Here is a 21,448-nt window from a genome sequence, read left to right as displayed (position 1 = left end):
CAAGGCACCCATGGGGGAGAAAGGGGTGCAAGCGTGCCTGTAAAAACCTAAGTACAGATGAGGCCTGTGGGATCTCCACTCCAGTACCTGCTGATTCCTCAAAAAGGACTTTCTGAATAACCTGGCTGCAAGGAGACAGTGCCCCCAGGATTACGTAAGACTTGGGCAAGGTTTTCTCTTGTCTTTTTGGTTTATTACATTCCATTTTAAGTCGGGCGAAGTTGTGTGTGTTCTCACTGTATTTTACTGGGCTGTATCTTAGTTTGCGCAAAGATTTTTGGTGGTTCTTTGTGAGCTTGAGGTTGCAAATTGCTGTATTCAATACATGCTTGCTTCAGGGAAAGGACTTTTCTTGTTCAAGCTTTTATGAATCCAGTGCCACTACCTTTTCCCCCACCCACCCCTGCCTCAGCCTAGCAGGGGTTCCCCCTCCCCCAACTGGAGAGGGAATGGAAGCCTGGTAGGCACCGCCCCCCTGCCTAGGCAGACCCAGGCTGGGGACCTGTGAGAGCCAGGGAGGGGATTTAAACCCCTACTCTTCAGTGTGATTGCCCTGGGCTGCACACCCCCTCTGCTTAAGCAGGGACTGGGGCTGAGATGGGGGACTGGGGAGAGCCTTGGCGCTTCAGTCCCTTCCCTTTGGTAGTGGCTGGCAGGCTGGGAGGCATGCGCTAGCTGCCGCGCCCCCCCCGCCGACTTCCGGCCTGAACCACTGCAGCCATGTGGCTTCATGTACTGAATCAAAAGTGAATGTCTGTTCACTTGCTTCTCAGTTTAATCTCTGGAGTTTAGACTAACCTGCAAAGACTGAATTGATTCATCCTCAGGCTTCTTCACTGTCTGTACTTAGCCCTACAGAAGATGGGATGTTGAAATTATTATTATTTTATTTAACTAACTTTTCATATTCCAAGCAGAGACTTTTTTTTTTCTTTCTCCTAAGACCTAAAACTGCCATGAAGTATCTTGACTTAGTATCTGTGGCTGTCTCTGAAATGGTTACTGACTATAAGGGGAAAATGTGTTGAAATTCTAACTAAACCAGGGCATCTGCTAATAAGCACCAGTCTGGTAAAGCACTTAAATATAATTGTACCCATAAATATATGAATAGATCCAGTGATTTCAGTGGACTGCTCACATGCCTAAATGTATTGCTTGACTGGAGCTTTTGGTGAATAGAATAATTATTTTGATTTGTCTCCTGAATCCTTATCAAAATTAAATATTTATGGATGATGTAAATAGTTTTTTTTTTTAAAAGACAGAACAAAAAGTGCATGTTCTCAACAAACGTTTTTATATGATAGTTGCATAATAGATTCTTAGTAATATTTTTGTTGCTTTATTTGTCACTGCTTTTCTTTTTGTTTATAATCTGCATTTTTTTCAGTTTGGAGAATAAAGATAGGTTAGTCTCATAGAAGCATGGAAATTGCTTGTGGGTCTTTATAGTCCTGTATCTAGGAACTGACTAAAGTCACCATTTTGCAGATTTCATTGGAAACAGGAAATCCGTCAATGCCTGCAAAATCCACAAAAAAAAGAAGGAAAACTTACTGAAAATAAATAAAATGCTGACTCCCCTGAGGGAGCCAGCAGTCCTTATGGCACTGCAGTTTGGCCACGCATCCCACCAGGGGGCAGTGGGAGCTGCCAGCACATAGGGGAGCCCAAGATCGCCGCTGTCCCCTGTCCCTTGCTGCTGATTAGCTAGAGGACTGCCTGTTGTGTGGCCCTGCATTCTACCAATCAGCGGTGGGGAATGGGGCTGCATAAGGGACAGACAGATAATCATCGGCGAGGAGTGGTGCCATTGGGGTCCCTCAACCAATTGGAGGCATGGGGGGGAAGCCATGATAAGCCCTTGAAAATGGCAGCTGGCCCCGCAGTCTGCCCACAGAATTGGCTAGCTGCCTCATCAAGTTGGGTAGACCCCTACCCATATTGTCTATCTGACAGTAATTAATATATGATGCTTCATAGGAAGACTGAAGAAACTGTGTAATGCATAATTGTGGAATAACCTAACCATAAGGAGGCTGGACCTCTTCAGCCTCCGCAAGAGAAGGTTGAGAGGCGACCTTGTGGCTGCCTATAAGTTCAACATGGGGGCACAGAAGGGAATTGGTGAGGTTTTATTCACCAAGGCGCCCCCAGGGGTTACAAGAAATAATGGCCACAAGCTAGCAGAGAGCAGATTTAGACTTGACATTAGGAAGAACTTCTTCACAGTTCGAGTGGCCAGGGTCTGGAATGGGCTCCCAAGGGAGGTGGTGCTCTCCCCTACCCTGGGGGTCTTCAAGAGGAGGTTAGATAGGCATCTAGCTGGGGTCATCTGAACCCAGCGCTCTTTCCTGCCTATGCAGGGGGTCGGACTCGATGATCTATTGAGGTCCCTTCCGACCCTAGCATCTATGAATCTATAAAGAAAAAGTTTCCTTTAAAAGATTTCTTAAATCAAACTAAAGAATTATTAACCTGTTGTACTGTATATAACAGTAGATATTCTTATTTTTCATGTAAACATCTTGAGTGTTTTCAAAACCTGTTCAGTTTTTGTCCAGTGGTAGTGTTCTTGTTCTTCTGGGTTAGTTTTGCTTTTGTGTTTGAAAAAATAAATTTAAATATTCATTAGCTTTAACTTGGTTTCCCCTTAGTTCCACTGAATGTATTCTTGTTCTTGTGTTAGAGGCTAAATAGAAATGGCAAGTTTACCTTCTCTGTCCCACTCACTATTTTGATTATTTCAATCATATCTCTTCTCTAAACTAAGCAGTCCTAGGCTTTTCGGCATCTCTGAAACATCACTTTCTATTCCAGTCAGTTTAACCTGTCTCTAAATCCTTTCAAGTCCTTCTTTATTTCTGAGACAGAATGATAGAAAATTTAAAAAGAATTGTAGGAGCAATTGAATTACTAAATTATATGTTAATTTTACATTTTCATAATTTTGTCCCATGTTTATACTTCCTACATTTTTTATATTTTCTATCCATGGTGCTGTTTGGGGCGTTGTTTGACAAATTGTTTTATTACTTACTCATTTTACTTACTCATTTTTATATTTCATATTTATGAGATGTTCTCTTGGCACCATATCAAGCAAGTAACTGTTGGCTTCTACTCATTGAACAGTAGTTTAATTTGAGTTGTCTACAGTAGAGACTGGCAACCTTCTACTGCTGCAGGCTGCTGCTTGCAACTCAGCTCCCTTCCATGGACTGCAATCCCCTGCCCTCTTTGCATCCTCACACAAGAGGTAGTGTGGCATAGCAACCCTAACAGGATCTGTAGTATAGACTCACTAGTATAGTTGCTTATAATTTACTTTTGTGCATGTATAATTTAGAAAGCTGTTTTACCACATTTACTTTGCTAGTTTTCCTTCTCCAGTTCATCTGATATTTCTGCTCTGACTTGTATTGGATACAGAAATAGACTTGCATTTATTAGTATTCAAAGCAGATGTTTTAACTGAGTTCTCCTCAGCCCGCATTGTCTTTCCACAAGCACAAATTTATGTCAATTTTATGTGCTAGTAATCTGCTTTTGCTTTTTTTTAAATTCCATATTGCTTTAATGTTTAAGCTGTTGTAAAGTCTGGATTTCACATATGGGAGGATTATATTAAAAAAAGATTTCTTTGAAATGTAAAAAACCAAATGTGGAAATATTTCTTTTCAGTTTTAAAAAAGCTTGTATTTTACAAAAGTTAAATTGGGCTAAATTTAAGTTGACTATGTCCCTTTAAATTACAAGGTAGTTCTCTGGCAGAAGAAAATGTTTTGACATGCCAGGACTTTTCATTTTTCTTAAAGTTCCCACTCCAAACCACAAATTAATATGCATTTTATATCAGTGAAGTTAGTTGTGTTTTTTTGAGAGGGAACAGTATTGGCTTTCTAAAACTTAAACCCCATTTGACACTTTTTAGGTCTATTAATTCAGCTGTTGTTTTGGTAGGTTTTGTACAGGAACATAATAGAAATTTAATTATTTTAAGTTAATTAATTTACCAAGGACAGTATTGGATCTTAAAATCTTGTATCATGCCAGGGATCCTGGTTTTCCTGTTTAAAAATTGCAAATTCTGTGATTAACACCCCCTCCATCCCCCATCCTCCCACCCTCGTAAATTCTCTGATTACAAAATCCACAATTAAAATAAAACACCACATATTTACAGGGTGTTTATAAAGTCCATGTGGAACTTTAATAGGTTTGGATGGACATATGATAGAAGCAAATTGTACATGGTGATGAAGGCATCATTCATTAAATTTTAACGCGATACAGCTCAAATTTCTAGACTTCAACATAATTGCCATCTTTCGTGATACATAGTTCAGTCCGACTTTCCAACTTGTAGCAAACATGTTCCAGTTGCTGCAGAGTGATTTCATGAACTGCATTTGTGATCCTTACCCTAAGTTCCTCTAAAGATTGGGGTTTTGATGAGTAAACAACAGTTTTAACATGACCCCATAAAAGTAGTCCAATGGGGACAGGTTGGGCAAATGAGGTGACCCGTTTCAGTTACAGGGTCTGAAATAAAATTAAAAAAAATATGCTTACACTATGCTAAAATACTTAATGAATTATGCTTTCTATTGCCATTTATGGTTTGCTTCTGTCATGTGTATATCCAAAGTTATTAAAGTTGCACAAAGACTTTATAAACACCCTATATATAGGTATTAATTGAACACACTGTTTTACTCATATATTTACAATTTTAAGGTAATTTGGAAGCCTACCAGTGCCTCAGTCACTGAAATAAACTGAATTCTAAATAGCTAAAAATTTTGGTATTTCATTTTGAGTTTTTTTTATCATGATAAATCAGAGCTCTCCCTGCCCCCTTCGCTCACAAGGACACAGGTCCAGGCCCCTCACTTCCAAGCCGCAGCCCCCTGCCCTCCCACCCAGCTCTGCCAGAGGGGGCCCCCAGATGCTAGGGCTACTGGGACAGGTTCCGGGCAGCAGCAATGGGCACAATTCTGCATTGCCACCCCCACTGCTGCCAGGTGGGGAGGGAGCGCTTCACCAGGGAAGCGCAGGGCTTGTGGTGGCAATGAGCTTCCCTACCCAACTCTGCTCTGCCCTGCTGCACTGGGCTGCCCTCTGGATGACCTGCCCAGAGCCCTGCCCCGCTCCCCACCGGGGCCCTGTGGCTGCACACTCTGGTCCCAAGCCCCCCACATCACCCAGCTAGGCAGCCCTTCTTCCTTCCCTCCTTGTGGGGGGTGTCAGTCCATGTCCGTCCCCCCCTTGACTTAACTGTGGGAGCTGTTCTCCAGGCTGCTTGGCTACCATGTGTGCGCGCGTGTGTGTGCTCGCGTGTGCGTGTGCATGCGCGCACATGGCACCCTCCTTTGCCTGACTGCCTTTCTCTCACTCTCCCCAGCCCCTTGCAGGCTGGAACTCTGCCAACCTTCAGAGAGCTCTTTGAAAAAGCGGAAAATCCACGTTTCTCTGTTAAAATGAAAAACCTACATTTTTCTCAGTTAAAAGGGAAAATGCGTGTTGTTTTTTTTTCCATGGGAGATGGAAAACCCAGATGTGATCATGTCTGACTGTAGTATGAATTTGCACAATTTTTTTATAAGGTGAGATCAGGTGCTGGCAACCACCTCTGCTTCCTTATGTTAAGTGGTGTCTGCAGTAGGTCAGTCCCATAACACCCTTCTTCCCTTGTGGAAATGAAATTCTTGTGGTTTGCTGTTTTAGAAGAGACAGTTTTAGTAGTAGTGTTATCTTCTGGATGCCCTTGGGTTTTAGGAATATTTCAGAACAATTTACAAGAACTGGATCAGCATGTCTTTTCAATGAAAGTACTGTTGCAGCTAGTAGGAAGGAATTCTGAAGCTAGTTCAAGAATTAAGTGATTTGTTTGTGACAATTAGGGACACCTTTTAAAAAGTGAGAAGCAAAATGGTTGAGGAAAGTGTAGATGACTAGGACTAAATTTAGGTTGATAAAATGCATGAGACAAGAGTGTAAGAAATTACATAAAATTGAGAAGCGCCTATGTAGGTTTATGGCTTAATTCTACAGAATATCTCTCTTTATTCACCTTCGTTCAGGTGTATGATCAGGTTAAATGGATTTATAGCTGGTCTCCTTTAATGATTCAATTTTATAAACTTGGAATATCTGCTCTGTTACAACGTACTGTTTCGTATTTTTTTTTAAATACTGTAAATCTAAAATTGGTCCAGTCAGAGACTCTCATTTTATGACATTACAGCTTCAGACAATGTTTTACCTGATAATATCAAATTATCATAAGGATGAACTTTAACTCCACATATTTTCTGTTAATATTAGACAACCTAGGTTAGAAAGGTTTTAACAAGCAGTAACCCACGTTAACATTATTTTATAATTATTTTATATTTCAGTTCACTATTTTCAAAAGAAGGCATAAAAACTTTCCAGTATATTTCTTTCATTTTGCAATAAGTGCTTCTAAAATAATGCATTCAGGTGGTCTATTAATTTTCAAAAATCTGTTTCTTTTTAGATTGTAGACATCTCTACAGCCATGAATGATCGAACAAAGGCTCAGAAGAGGCTTACACAGAATACATTTGATTTAGAAGCCATGTGCATGTTAAACCGTGCACAGGAACAGGTGGGTTCTTATTTTGTTTTCTGTTTATTAAAATTTTGTGAACTTAGTGGAAAAGTGCAGTTGTTTGGCTCTTTCTGAAACATAAGTCTGCTTTGTGTATAGATGTCAAGAAAAGGGCTCTTGGGAGCCTAGCTTTAGACTTTCTGATTTGAAAATGTTGGTGTATATTTCTACTCTCAATATTATTATTGCGTATCCAAAAAGAACCAAACTGTCCAAGTCTAGGCTGTTTTCAGAGCTGGAAGTTAAAAGTAGTCATCTTCTATTTGTAGACAGCTGGTGAAAATGGTAATAAGTATAGATGTATGAACCGGGCAATGTAGAAATCCTTGAGATACTGTAAATAAAGAATTTCATTTTTCTTAAAACAAACAAAAAGCCTTTAAATTGGTGGAGTCCAATCTTTTTTGCAGGTGTGCCACGAATTAGCTCTGTACCCTCCCCAAGTACTACTGCAGTCTACTTCCCTGCCCGTTGCCTTGCTTTCTGCTCCTAGACCTGTGCTGCCTGCATGAGCTGCTTCTCTGCTTTCTGCTTCTGACCTGTGCAACCTGCCTAGTTCGCTGCTTTGCTTTCTGCTTTTTACCCTATCTGCATCTGTGCTGCCTGTCCTTTCCCCAATGTGTTGCATGCCACACAAGCTGCCTGTGTCACTTGTGGCACTCATGCTGCAGGCTGGCCACCCATGCTTTAAATAGCGCAACAAACTGAAACACATTATGATTTGGGATATCCAGTGCTTACTGGGCCTTTATCTCAGGTTTCTTGGTTTCCTGCATCTGATTTAAAGTATTGCCCAGAAGTAGTTCTCTTAGTCCTGAAAAAGGATAAAATCATGTGCAAGTTTGTTTTTATCTATTTTGTTCGTCTGCTCTTGAACAGTGGTCAGTTTTGTATAAGTAGCTTTTGAAACAAAGCTTTCCAGAGTTGATGAAAGTGGTTGTGTGGTAGAGTGATAAAATTGAGGAGATAATTTTATAGTATAAATAAAAAAAATTAAAGAAGTGTATGGTAACTTCTTTTTAAGAAAGATCCCATTTCATGGGGCATATTCCAGGAAATTTTAAGTTTAGAACAAAAATGTGCAGGTATTTATTTTGTTTTCATATTGTTTTGTTTTGCAGATTGATGCCTGGGCTCAGTCAAACTCTCTGCCGGGCCAGTTCACTGGAAGTACTGGAGCACAGGTTTTGTCCTCAGATGCATTGTCCAACAGTGGTCCTCAAGCCTGGATTAGAAAGGTAGAAGTTATGCAGACAGATATGTTCAAATATCACATGTTAAATACCACTGAGGTTACCAGAAGATATGAAAAATGGCACACTAAATATGCTAATATTTGCCACATGTATTTCAGTAGCCTGTATGGTAGATTGAACTGAATTAATCTACTATGTGTGTGTTCAGCCTAGATACTCATTGTTATGCTTATCTTGCTGTGCATTTTAAAGTGTTTGTCTTGATGCTTCAATCGGATGCTTGAATCATTTCTGATAGGTACACTATAGGGGTTGAAAAAAGATGTGTACCTGATACGGAGAAGACTGAACCTGTTACTGTTACCTTGTGCTGAAATAATGTTCAGAAAATTGAGTGCGATTGCAAAGGAAAAGTCTATAACTAAACTACTCTGTTTAGGGACATATCAGTCAGGGCCTGATCCTGATGTCATTGAACTCAACTATATTTTGACACTAACTTCAATGGAAACGGGATCAGACCTGCTGCTGCCCAAGATGAACTTCAGTTTGGATTGGTTCCATCTAACTACTTTCTCCCTTCTGTTTGCATTACATAATGCCATTTCTGGCAGCCAAATATTTAAAATGGAGGTTGCAGTTGGGTAAATAAGTGTAATGTCATCAAGCACTTGCATACAGTTGCTGAAGAGTAATACTGGCATATTTTCAGGGTGAAATATATCATACATTGTTCTGTTTTTTGTAAGTTTGTTAACATGACATACTTTATCTTTGTAAATGGTTGCTGAACAGATTCTCTTCCAGAGGATTAGAACTGTGGGGAATCTATGAGATTTCCATCTTTCAGGCAGAGTCTTGTGTTAAGCAGTCATTCTAGCAAAGATCGCATTTCAGTGTTTCACAAGCCTGATTATTCACAAAATCCTAGGATTCTCCAAACTATTAAGTTAGATTTCAGGTGCAGAGAGAATTTTTCAGTAAACATGGTGGTAAACTGGACCGTGTGTTCTTGAATTAGCACACTAAATAGAGTGTTCGCCAGCGTTCAAAACTTTAACTTGTTTTTCCTCTTCGTAGCAAAACAACAGAAAGGCTATTTGTTAGAGGGAAGGTTTTCTGGACTCTTCTCAATAAGATCTAATGCCCAGGGCCAACATTTAGTTTACTCTAAAGTCTAAGTTCAAAAGTCACTAATTTTGAATTGTAATATGGTTGTGGAATGTTGGCTCCAGTATTTGAAAATAGTCCATTGTTTTCCTGGGAGAGAGGCTTTGAAATGTAATTGATTCAGCTGGGAGACTTATTGGGGAGAAAAGGAAAACCTTTCTACCAAAAGTTGTAAAAGAGACCAGTAAGCCTCCTAAGGCTCATTTGAGGGTTCTCCCCTCCTGCATACCTCAAGAGAGTCCCAGGACAAAAGGGGAGAGAATGTCCCTCTTCTCTTCTCATCCATTTCTCCTGCCCTGAGGTTCTGAGATGGTCTTTTGTGGCTTGCAGTAGCAGGATTGTCCTCTAACAAAACACACTGAGTGGAGAAGGCAGGTGTGTTTTCCCTCTATCTCCTGCGCCCTTGAACTATGCTGAAGTGTGTTCATTCTCTGAAAAATATGCTCAGGTCTGAATGGGGAGAATGGGGAAAGAAACTTACTGGCCCAGGCACATGGGCACTGTTAGGAACAGAAGGCTCTAAGTGGGGAGCATGGTGTTCACTGAACCTAGAAGCAAGCAAGCCTGGGAAAGCACTCACTTCTACCTTTCTCCACCCAGCAAACATTGTGTTGTCTGCAGCCTCAGCGTTTCTATTTGGCAGACCATTGGAGTGTTACTGGGTAGAGAGTTGGGATGATACTAGTGCTGCTTACTTGCCTCCTTCTGCAGTGCTGGTCCTCTGCTTGACCTTTTTGTTCCTTCCAGGCTGGCCATTCTTGGCACATTGCAGTCAATTTTCCATGCTTTACATTTGGTCACAGTCAGAAGTCCTATATGGAGGGCATTAGGGGCTCAATTTGCTTTTAAAAGTTGTAGAAAACATGGGGCAAGAGACAACCTTTACAAAGCTTATTGGGGTGGATGAACTACAAGAAGTATCAGTCTTGTAGCTGATATATGGGATGATTTCACATAAGTAGTAAAGTGGGAATAGTGTGTTTTGAAACTATAGTATCTTTCAAGGACATTTGTGGGTTTTTTAAAACAAAAAAGCAAACCAATTATGAAATGGAGAGTTCAGTTCATGTATTTCAGGCAAGTCACCTGAGCTTCCTTATCTCAGAAATTAAACTTTTTCCCTTATGTATTGTAACAAACACGTTTTCTGGTAAGATTTCTATTTGCAAAAACTAGAATCCCTTAATCTGTATCATTCAGTGCTGCTGTTTTTAAGGCTTCCCTTTCAATCATACATAGTACATGGGAAGGCATGTTACAGACTTCTGGTTAGACGTTGGGCATGTTGAAGATGGTCATACTTGTCTTCATTAGGAACCCTCACCTCCCCTGGGGGGACTGGGTTACGCAGCACTTTGCAGAATCCAGTCTTAAAATTCCCTGGGTCAGCCAGTTATCCAAGCGTCAAAAGACATGGAGCTAGTGTTTTTTTTATATACATACTATATATGACAATGTACGTCTGACAGACTGAATCTAAGCAGCAGATTATAAAACTGATATAATGTGGTTTCCATATTCTATCTAAATGCAGAGAAGGGAAGGTATGGTGCATTGCTGTATCTCTGAGGAGAGCTAAGGTTTTTAGCATAGCTTGTTTGGGAAATACAAGCTTAACTCTGCATATACTGAGTTTCAAGTGTTTGGGTTTGGTGAGGTTTTTGCAGCTTCAAATGTTCTTGAAAAGTAATATGTATTCAGACCACTATGTACCTTCAACTTTCATTCAGCTACACCTTAGTAAATTTTTGTGGGCTTGTAAATTCTGCTACTGAAATGGTAAATGTGACCGATTTGAATAATAGACATTCCTACCAGCAGTGGCTTTTTGGTTTTGAGTTTAACTGATGTAGCTCTCTCTCAATGGTTGGGCATGGGGTTGTTGAACAGTATTCCTAAAGGTGCAAGATTCCGTTAATACAATTTGTGACCAGTATTATTTTTTTCTGCAAAGTGGTTTCTGTTTTAATTTATCACCATTGATGTAATCCGTTCACAAATGTGATATATTCTTTATGGAGGTCAGGGTTTTTTCTTTTCCCCCCCCCCCTTGTTTTCTTGCCAGTAGAGAACAGAGCTAAACAAAATGTCATTTGAGGGGACGTACATACACTATTTTATCCAGCAAACCTCTTTCGAGGCTTTCTCCTGTTTAGACTTTTCCAGAGACATCAGCTACATCTAGATCAACTAATTCATTCACAGTTATTATACAAAAAGCATTTTTTCCAAAACTAGAGTTTTGTAGGAGGAAGGGAGACAAGGCATCTGTTCTGGTGGGCTCTTCACAATGGCAGTCTTTCCCTTCCTGAAATCAGTATGACTACTGTCATCCATACTTTCATGGTATAATGTAAGATCCATCTCTTTGCAGAAGTCTTCCCATTGTCATCGTGCCCCATAGAGTGATAGAAGCAGTTCGTTGATGATGCAGAATCAAAAATATTCCAGTGCTTTATATTTTCTCTATCACTTGATTTTGTTAATGCTTTCACTTTTTTTGGCATTCAGTTGCATTACAACAGATAATGAGATTAGTATTTTCCCTGTTCTGACAGAAAAATGAAAAAAAAAGATTTTTTCCATGATCTCACTGCAAATCAATGGCAGAGTGGAATTAGACTTTTATTACTGAAAGCACTTTGTTTAGTTTTCCAGACAGTATTCTTTCTCATTTTATCATCTAAATTAAAAACATTAACATTTAGTAATTGTCCTTTAATGTTCATTTTAAAATAATTTCACTCTGAATTTATTGAGTGTTAATCATCACGATTCTTTCAATGATTTCTTTATCAGTTATCCTGATTGTTTATGTAAAAAAGGTTTTTTTTTGTTCCTCCCCCCCAATAACTGGAAGTCCTGTTCTTTTCAAGTGGAATTGGTATAAAGGTGAGCTCCTAGCTTTCTGATATTATTCCCAGAAATAAACTTTCTGGAGCCTGCAATGTAATATGCAGGTTAAACTTACTGCAAATGTTGTAGATGATTTTGTTAACAAATGGATCCCAGTTGTCATTCTTATTTGCGGTGCCTCTGTTGTGTTAACAGGAGAAAAAACAGAAAAACGTGTTACCGCTAGTCAGCAGGTAGAATTCTGAACAGAGGAAACGGGTCTGTTGAGTATAGTGAACCATGCTTACAACTGCTTTTTGAGAGAATTGCTCTTTCAATTTTTAGAAAAATTTAAGACTATTTCCTAGGTTCAGAATTTGTTCATGCTTTTTGATTGTTACTCTATAGAAGCCTCAATTTTAAATTATGAAGGGGGTCTATAGTGAGTCTTTTCCTAAAAATAGTTTGTTTGAAAATTTGATGGGGAAGGCTATTTAACGTTTAGGTGACCTCATAAAGTAATTGTTTTTCCTCTTCTTTGTGAACTGAGTACACATTGGTGGTGATGAAACAGGTGTTGATATTGAAAATTCTATCATTGCAAAGCAGGTACAAAAGAGGAATCGGAACCTGGGTGACATTGACTGGGGTTTGTATCATTCTCTCCATGGTTGCCCTTTTCTTATATGAGGTTCCTGGAAAAGAGGGGAGGATGAAACTGGAAGTAAGTAAAAGCCATTTGAGGTGTATATAGTGAGGCAGTTAGTATCAAACATCGATTTAACTCTATCTCTGTACACATGCCGCATGGTCTGCACTGATCCAAAAAAACCTCTCAAAAATACAGGAGTGGTAAACTGCCTCTCCCTTCTCTTCCTTCCATCAGAGCATCTTGTTACACTCGGCATCCACTTGCGTCATTTCTAGCTATTTGTTATATAGGTACATATTTATTACAATGTTCAAGAATCCTTAAAATTTAACTTTTCAACACCAGGGTTTGGGTGGCTTTGATGCATACGTTGTTAGTGTGTATTGGATGCCCGTGTTGAGAAGCTAATAATTTTATTAAGGACATGATTACATATTCTTAGTCCTCTGTGGAAGCAAGATATCTAATACTGCTTATATAAATAAATTGAACACAAGGAAATCTCTCCAAATCCAGGAAATGTTTTGTACTTCAAGCACAGTGTAATTAAAAAAAAAAAAAAAAACCCCCCAAAAAAACAAAAAAAAGGAAAGAGAGCATTCTAGGAACTTGTTTTGGTGCCTAGGTAAAGCTGAAACCAAAATATTAGGCATTGTGTCGTCTAACTTACTATGTGCGAATGCTGACTGCCTTATCAATACCACTGTAAATTTGTGTATTTTAAGACGAGCAATTTCTTGCTGTGATGGAAATGATTGATTTTACTCTACTTGGGTTAGTGGGTGGGGCGAAGAGAGATGATAGTTCACAGAATAACCTGTGAACTTTCACCCCTCTATATGGAAACTTGTTTCAGGGTCAAATCCTTGTAGCTGCCTTCTTGCCACGGTCAATGCCAGCCCTACTATTCACAACACTGCGGCCATCGAGGCCTAGGTACGTAAACATTTAAGGAGTTTTTAAAGTTCTTTACATCAAAACAGATTTTTAAATTTCTATTTGATAAGCTTACGACATTTAACAGCTCTTATGTTAATGATGATTTAAGCTGGTATGATGACTACTGCTGCTATACTATGCGACTAAGTACTTTTTTTTTTTCTTAAAAATATATAGAAACACCTGTGTCTGTTTCATGTGGATTTGCAGAGTAAAACTTTGTATATGCAACTTCTGTGTAATAAAATGGGGAAACATTTTTGAAATTTAAAATATGCCTAAACTCGTACGTCATTACTGAAGTGCTTGTATTTTGTTCAATAACTAGGTACACTTGGCACAAACTTGCCAGTTAGACAATTAACACTCCCTCCTTTCACAAGATGAGAAGAGATGCATTGGAACCAAAGTAGCGCGTTTAAAAATAAATGATGGTTATGATTTTATTAAATATGTATTTTCAAAGTGGGTCAGTTGCCTTTTTTGAATTAAAGGATCTCATTAAAATTTTCCTAGGCTCTTTTTAGATTGATATTTTGAAAAGTTGTGTGCCTAATGTATGTGTGTGTGTGAATTCTGGTTTATACAAGACATGCTAATGTATGTAAAGCAGATGTGTATTCACTTGAATTGATCTGTGAACTTACTAGAAATATTTTTGGAAGATCCCAGTTACTTTTTTAAAATCCATTGCTAACTTTAGGACTTGTTTTACTTTTCTTTCTTTGGATAGGATCAGTTCTTAAGAGCAGCCCCAGTAACTGGAGGAATGGGAGCTCAGCTGATGAGAAAAATGGGCTGGAGAGAAGGAGAAGGATTAGGAAAAAACAAAGAAGGCAGTGTGGAGCCTATTTTAGTTGATTTTAAGACTGATCGAAAAGGTAAGCCACTTTCTTGAAGATTTTCAGATAGCATAAAATTGACTATGTTTTCTTTTTATTGAGCTAAATAGATAGCTTCTTAGTAGCTGGAAATTTATTTTCAATTTTTATCTGTATATAAAAATTACAGTCAAAATAATGGTTTTGATTCTGCCCTCGAACTGTAGACAACCTAAACTTACTTTTGTGAGGGTTCAGTTGCAGGTGTTAGTTTCATTTAGATAAAGAGGGCTTGTCTTCCATTTAAATTTAAGCAAATATGTAAGTGCCTTACATTCATAATAGCAGCCTTGAAATTGGTAGGGCCTAATTGTAACAGGTGCTGGGTGTGCCTGGCCCTTAAAGAAGGGAGGAGGCTTTGGAAGTAGTGGGGGGGAAGGGGGGTGCTTAACTGGGAGATGTACCCAGGGCCAGAGCTGGGGCAGGCAGTCTCACCCTGGCTGCTGGCATGAAAGGAGCTCCTGAGCAAGCAGCAGACAGAGGGAGACTGTAGGGGTTAAGAGAAGGCAGCCTTACAGCTAAGGTGGAGGCTGGTGATTTAGGGATTGAGACAAGGGGTGGTGGTGGTCTCAGCTGGCCCAGGAGTTGGGCCAAGGTCCCAGTGCTTGAGACCAAAAGTCAAGGAACAGGGTCAGAGAGAGTCTAAGGCACTGGAATGCTTAGGGAGCAGATACAGTTAGGAAGCAAAGATCAGTTAGAGACAGAGGCCTGAGGCGCAGCATGTCCAGGTGATGGATATAATGAATATGACATAGGGACCCAGAGTTTGGGGATGCCTCTGGGGAGAGGCACTTACTGGATGGGATGTAGAGCATGATTGGTAACATCTGCAAAGCATGGGTGTGGTGTAAGTGGCAGTTGGAGCCATGTAATAAGCCCTTAAAGGGCTGAGTAGTGACATCTAAACAGAAGCATGGGATCAAAAATCCCTGGGGAAGCCTCTCTTTCCAAGGATCTAGCAACCACAAGGTGTAGCAGGCTAGGTGAAGTGGAGCAAGCCTGAGAAGCCAGTGCCTGCTATACTAGTCAATTCAGGGCTGGTTAGAAGTATTCATTGTTGACTCCTAGGTAAATTTTACCCAATTAGGCAGTTAAGGCAGCGTGTACCAAACTTCTGATACCTGGGGCACAGTTATTTTCTGGATTAAAATTTGTCACATGCTTTTCTGAATGTTGTGGCACCTCATTTGAAAATGACAGAGCTGAATTCAGAAAAGGTATGGTGGGGGTCTGTGAGGCTAAGAAAACTGCGAATCATGATCTAACTGGTGCCACTTGAGCGGTGGGGACAGGTCCTTAGTCTGCTGTGCCATGTTCTTTCCAGTGCCTGCCACCTTCCAGCCCCTGGTCGGTACTTCAGAGAGTATGGACAGTCCCCGCTGCTGAGGCTGCTCCTGCAGGGTCTTACATGCCAGCAACCATCCCTGTAACCCCTCCTGCCAGCCATAGTAGCATGGAAGGAGTGGAGGGGATGAACCAGGCTGCAGAGTGTGGCTTTGTCTGTGTGTCTTCCTACACACTGCTGGGAGTGTTGCAGGGTAGGGCGGGGGCTGGCACAGGGGCTGCCTGGGGTTGGGGAAGGCAGCAACAGTGGCAGCAGTCCACAGAGAAATAGTTGTATGTGCTGGGACAGGTTCAGAATGCTGGACAAGGGAGAAGAGCACTTACCCCTAATGGGATCCTGTGGTACGCTTCCATTGCTCTTATAGCACATTAGTGTGTCGTGGCACACTCTTTGGGAATCACTAGGTTAAGGGTAGTACACTTAGATTACAAAGTAGACAGTTGGGCTGAAAGTTACTCTTCACTGCAGCGGTTTATGTATGTCACAAGTTTTTGTTACGGTATAAGCAATAAGGTAACCAATTAGGACTGTCGCTGGTTTTGTAGTTAAGCACATGATGTTCTGACTCACTTGCAGGGGTGCTATTATAGTCAGTGGAAACTAGATATTGGGACTGTAAAGTGATCAACAGATTCCCCACTTGCGTAATGCTTTAAAATTGTCAGATCAGCACCAAAGATAAGATATTATAAATCAACAATTGTAAATCTTGTGTGTGGAGATAAGAAGTGGAGACTCTGTCTTACTTTTTCATTTAACAAGTATAGTAATTGGAGGGCATTTGCAAGTAATTGACCTTTTAGCAGGCTGTAAGATGGCTTTATAATTGCGACCATCTAAAAGTATAGACAGGAAAACAGTACAGACACGTATGAGCTTTATTTGGAAAGTGGCCAGACATTTATAATTGTTAATTTCCCTCAGACAGTTTGCTGAATTGAAAGTTGGGGATGGGAAGGAGGAGGAGAATGGTAATGAACTGGTTGACCTGTGCCAGGAACAAAATAAGGTTTTGTTGGTTCTCCCTCACCCCCCACTGGCAAAGAAGTTCTTTGGTCCTGCAAAGCTTTCATTGTTGGTAACAGTTTCTTCCATTTAACGCAAGTAATAACACAAGCATTGGGAAAGAACTTTTTAAAAAGTATTTTATTCAGTCTGATTTCTCTTTTCCAGTGCAGCTTTCCTAATGAACTATCTGACTGTTTCACATCCAGGCTTGATGGGCACAATTATACCTGCATGCAATGCAGCGTTGGGCACTTATAGATTCATAGATGCTAGGGTCAGGAGGGATCTCAACAGATCATCAGGTCCGACCCCCTGCCTAGGCAGGAAATAGTGCTGGGGTCAGATGACCCCAGCCAGATGCCTATCCGGCCTTCTCTTAAAGACCCCCAAGGTAGAGGAGAGCACCACCTCCCTTGGAAGCCCATTCCAAATGTTGGCCACCCTTACTGTGAAGAAGTTTTTCCTGATATCTAGCCTAACTCTGTTCTCTGTCAGTTTGTGACCATTGTTCCTTGTTACCCCAAGAGGTGCCCTGGTGAACAGAGCATCTCCGATCTGGTGCTGCATCCCCCTAATGAATTTGTAGGCAGCCACAAGATCACCTCTCAGCCTTCTCTTCCGGAGGCTGAAGAGGTCCAGGTCCCTCAGTCTCTCTTCATAGGGCTTGTCCTGTAAGCCCCTAACCATATGAGTGGTCCTCCTCTGGACCCTCTTGAGTCTATCAACATCCTTCTTGAAGTACAGCGCCCAAAACTGGACACAGTACTCCAACTGCAGTCTGACCAGCGCCCGATAGAGGGGGGGAAGGATCACCTCCTTGGTTCTATTTGTCATGCATCTGCTGATGCATGATAAGGTGCGGTTAGCTTTGATTTAGTCACACTTTTAAAAGTGTGCAGTGCTGTGTCGTGTACATCTGCATAAATGGCCAAGTGCACATCAGCGCTGAGAAAATGGTAGTGCGCTTTTGAACTAAAACACCTTTGTGTTTTGGTTCAAAAGCATGCTGCCACCATTTTCCCAGCACTGATGTGCATTTGGCCATTTATACAAATGCATGCGATGTAGCGATGGGCGTGTCAGTTTGTGTGCTGCTCAGACTTAGTTAATCGAGTCTGCTCTGGCATGCTGGATTTCTGGTGCGTTGGAGCAGACTGCAGTATGTGTATAAATGCCCCATGATACTAAGACTGTTAAGTGTCCAGGGACCTCTGAGTGGTATCTGATTGGGCATTTGGTCCTAATGATTTTTTTTTTTTTATGTATATATTAAAATACTGTACGAAGGTCTGAATCAAGATCAGGAGATCATTGTATGACATTGTAAAACAGCAAGGTGAGGGAAATTAAAAGGATACAGCACACAGACATTTTCAGGGGAACTGCTGGCACAACTGAGAAGCAAGATTTGTGAGGTGCAATCTTGTATTGGACTACTTTGTAGTTAGGGAGAGACTAGATGAGCTTTTGGGACACAGAATGCCCTTACTCTAGCTTGAGAGAGAAGCAGTCTATGTTAAATATTATCAGTTACATTTTATTTGTTTAACTTAATGTGAGCTGCCCATTTGAAATGGAAAGTGGATGGTTTGCCTATTTAGAAAAGAGAAGTAATTAGAAATAGTTACAGACCAAGTAACAAACAAATATATAGTTAAGCATACTATATTTATTTATTTGAGTTCTATGTCACCCTCCCCAGAAGGGCTCAGGGGAGCTTAGAATAACGGTCATAAAAACAGAAAATAATTAAGAAAAAAAAGTGATAGACACCTCCTAAATGCCTTCCTGTATAAAGAAATGCAAAACTCTCGAACTCTTGGTTCAGAAATTATACCTTTTATTAGACCAGCTAGAGTTTTGCATTTCTTTTTGTCTTGGACCAATAGCTACCAAATACTTTCCTGTATAAAGAGGTTTTACGATGCTTTTGAAACATGGCTAGGTTCAGGCTGTAATGAACCTCAAGGGGAAGGGAGTTCTTGAGCTGAGGAGCAACTGAGGAGAAAGACCTCCCACTTGGTTAGGACAAATCAAGCTTGGCACACAAATGGTACTTGCAGAAGGCTGTCTTCAGCTGAACTTGGCAGTTGTGATGGAACATAGGAAAAGAAGCAGTCGCTTAGGTATATAGGACCCAGGCCATAAAAGGCTTTATATGTCGAGACTACCACCTTGAATTGTGTCTGAAAGCTAATGCAGACTTTGCAGCACTGGAGTAGCGTGCTCCCAGTAACCCACGTCTGTCAGAAGGCAGGCTGCTTCATTTTCCACCAGCTACAGCCTTCAAGGGCAGTCCCACATAGAGCATATTGCAGTAGTCTAGCCTTGAGTTTACAAAAGCATAAATGGTTGTGGCCAGATCTGAATCTGAAAAACAGTTTGCAGCCTTCACACTAGATGGAGTTGGTGAAAGGCCTCTTAGCCACTGCTGGAACCTGAGAATCCAGGTATAGCAAAGAATTCAGGAGCACCCTGAGACTGGATGCGAGTGAGGAGGGGAAGCCAAATCCCATAAATAACGAAGCTGTCCCTATTCCTCCAAGGAGTGAGGTCTGCTCATTTACCATCACTTCTGTTTCAGCAAGTTTCCCTATACTGTCTAACATGAATAATGTGTGCCCGTGGAGGCTGAGGGGGTATGTGACTGCCCACAGAAGGCGGAGGCGTGGTGGCGGTGAGCGGGCAGCTCCTGCAGGCGGTGATGGCACTGGAGGGGGAGGGGGAAAGACACGCAAGTGCTGACCAGTGGTCGGCGACCACCCGCAGACACTGGCAATGGCAGGGGGTGGCGAGTGCCAACTGCTTGTAGGCACCGCCAGCAGCGTCAGTGGCAGCCAATCACAGGGGGTGCACCGCCAATCTCAGGGTTTGCACGTGCACCTGCTTGCACCCCCTACCTTTTGCCAGTGCTGTCTAAACTGGTTACCAGTTATAAAGTCTTAGAAGCACAAGAAGGGTTAACGACTTGAGCAAGCTAGGGGCTGAATGTGGGTAAAGAAATAGTTAAGCCTATTGTTTCAAAGGCTGCCAGCTCTTTCAGGAAAGATTGCATGGGTCTGAGGCCTAGCAGAAAGCAGACTGCTGATCTATAGCCATTTTTTATGCATGCTGTTCAAAATGTGCTGTAATTTTAGCTGGGAAAAGCTCAAACCCTGGCATTCCTAGAAGCTGAACAGCTATTGTACCTTTACACAATCCTCACAGAAGCTACATGTTCCATCCTGTCAGAATCTAAGATGTCCTCTAGTAACAAGAAAACAGTTGTCATACAAGCAAAATGTGAAAAAGGCCTAGCTTAGACTAGCATATTCAGTATCCTGGGGTCTTGCCAGCACTGCTCCCTGTAGTACATTTTGCATTAATTTTTAACTTGTGTAGAGGTTATTTTACAATAGCCTTTACTCTTAGGATGGATTTCCTGCTGGCATAATTTTTTCCTTTTTTAATTTCATTCCATTGCTCAGTGAGCCAATCAGGACAATTCCTTTTCCTTTCTCTTTCTCTGCTCCTTTTAATACCTGTAGAGATTTATTATTGTTAGAATTGCTATTACAGTAGTGCCTAAAGGCCACAACTGCATGGATCTTGAATGACTTGTGCTTTCCCTGTCATTGCTTGGCTGAAAGGAGACAATAATTCATAATGAATAATCTGATTAATTTTGCCTCGCCTTCTATTTTTCAATTTAAAAATATTAAAAATTGCCTCAATAATTCTGAGTAGCTCTTGGTCTGTGTCTTTTTTGTGAGCAGTTAGTTGCAAGTACCTGATGTTCATTCACCATTCCTGATGCAAGTTCATCTGTAGATACTTGAGAACCTTGCAGCTATTCTTGAGTTGCTTTAATTTCATCCTTATTTTGCTGTTTGGAGTCTTAGCAGTATGGAGAATACTGTATCCCTTCATGTCTTGCCATGAACAGCTAAGGCCAGAGTAACAGAGAAGTGCATCTTAATGTTCGGCTAATCAGACATGGGTGCCTAACATATTAAGATAACATGAATTGGAAGAAGCAACAAGAATAGTTCATTTGATACAGCGGGAGGGCAATAACAGTATGGGATGTATTGGTAATAGTATTTTAAAAGGGCTGAACATGTGCTGCACAGACCGGACTATTTCAGGGAAAGATTTGAGAACAACCGTGGACAGTGTAGGTGTGTACCACTGAAAGGCAATTTGGAACTTTAATGAACGGTATCACAAGACCAGGAATATAGATAGATAGTTTTCTGTTTATTGCCCATATTGAAAGAAAAACAATTTTAAAAGTCTTGCATTATTTTAAACAAAACTAGTGAATTGTTGATTTCTGAAAGCACACGAGAAGGGACAAACAATTTGTTTTGTTCAGTGAAAGCTATTACAGGAGACAAAGACCTGGATCCAGGGTTAGCCAGGCTCTCACATGGCCTGGCCCCTTCAGACCCACATTCTAGATCAGGGGTGATCTAAAATACAGCCCGTGGGCCACATCCGTCCCACAAGGCCATTCTGTCCAGCCCGCGGGGCCCCTAAAAAAATTTAGAAAATGAATATTCATCTGCCCCTGGTTCCTGTCATTTTTGAGGGCAGTAGGACCCAGGGGAAGCCCAGTGGGCTCCCACAACACCAGGGCCTGAGTGGGCTGCGAGCACCTGCAGCAGGGAGCACTGGCCATGGGGTGGGCAAGGGGCTGCTTTTCCCTGCACTCAGCACCAGCTTCTTCCCTGCCAGCAAGCAGGGGGTCCGGGGCTGCGGGCCACTGGGAGTGAGCAGGTGCAGGAGCCAGCGGGA

At 41.2% G+C, this 21,448-nt stretch overlaps 1 protein-coding gene across 6 annotated transcripts in view; it reads left to right on the top strand.

Annotated features, from left to right (window-relative positions):
- The window catches only part of SON (SON DNA binding protein), a 53,655-nt gene that overhangs the window by 25,310 nt on the left and 6,897 nt on the right, over nucleotides 1-21,448 (top strand). For 2 of the 6 annotated variants that reach the window (XM_025214412.1, XM_025214411.1), the window contains exons 5-8: nucleotides 6,530-6,640; nucleotides 7,765-7,881; nucleotides 13,353-13,432; nucleotides 14,169-14,312. In XM_025214412.1, the coding sequence (XP_025070197.1) occupies nucleotides 6,530-6,640; nucleotides 7,765-7,881; nucleotides 13,353-13,432; nucleotides 14,169-14,181 (321 nt within the window). In that variant the 3' untranslated portion in view covers nucleotides 14,182-14,312. Of the gene's footprint in view, nucleotides 1-6,529; nucleotides 6,641-7,764; nucleotides 7,882-12,450; nucleotides 13,328-13,352; nucleotides 13,433-14,168; nucleotides 14,317-21,448 lie in introns of those variants that run through there. The other 4 variants (XM_025214409.1, XM_025214410.1, XR_003096045.1 and 1 more) reach the window with 3 other exon arrangements.

This window comes from Alligator sinensis, unplaced genomic scaffold, assembly GCF_000455745.1.
Source record: "Alligator sinensis unplaced genomic scaffold, ASM45574v1 scaffold996_1, whole genome shotgun sequence".
NCBI lineage: Eukaryota > Metazoa > Chordata > Crocodylia > Alligatoridae > Alligator > Alligator sinensis.
Note: the sequence above shows the minus strand (reverse complement) of the source record. Positions and strands in the feature narration are given on the sequence as shown.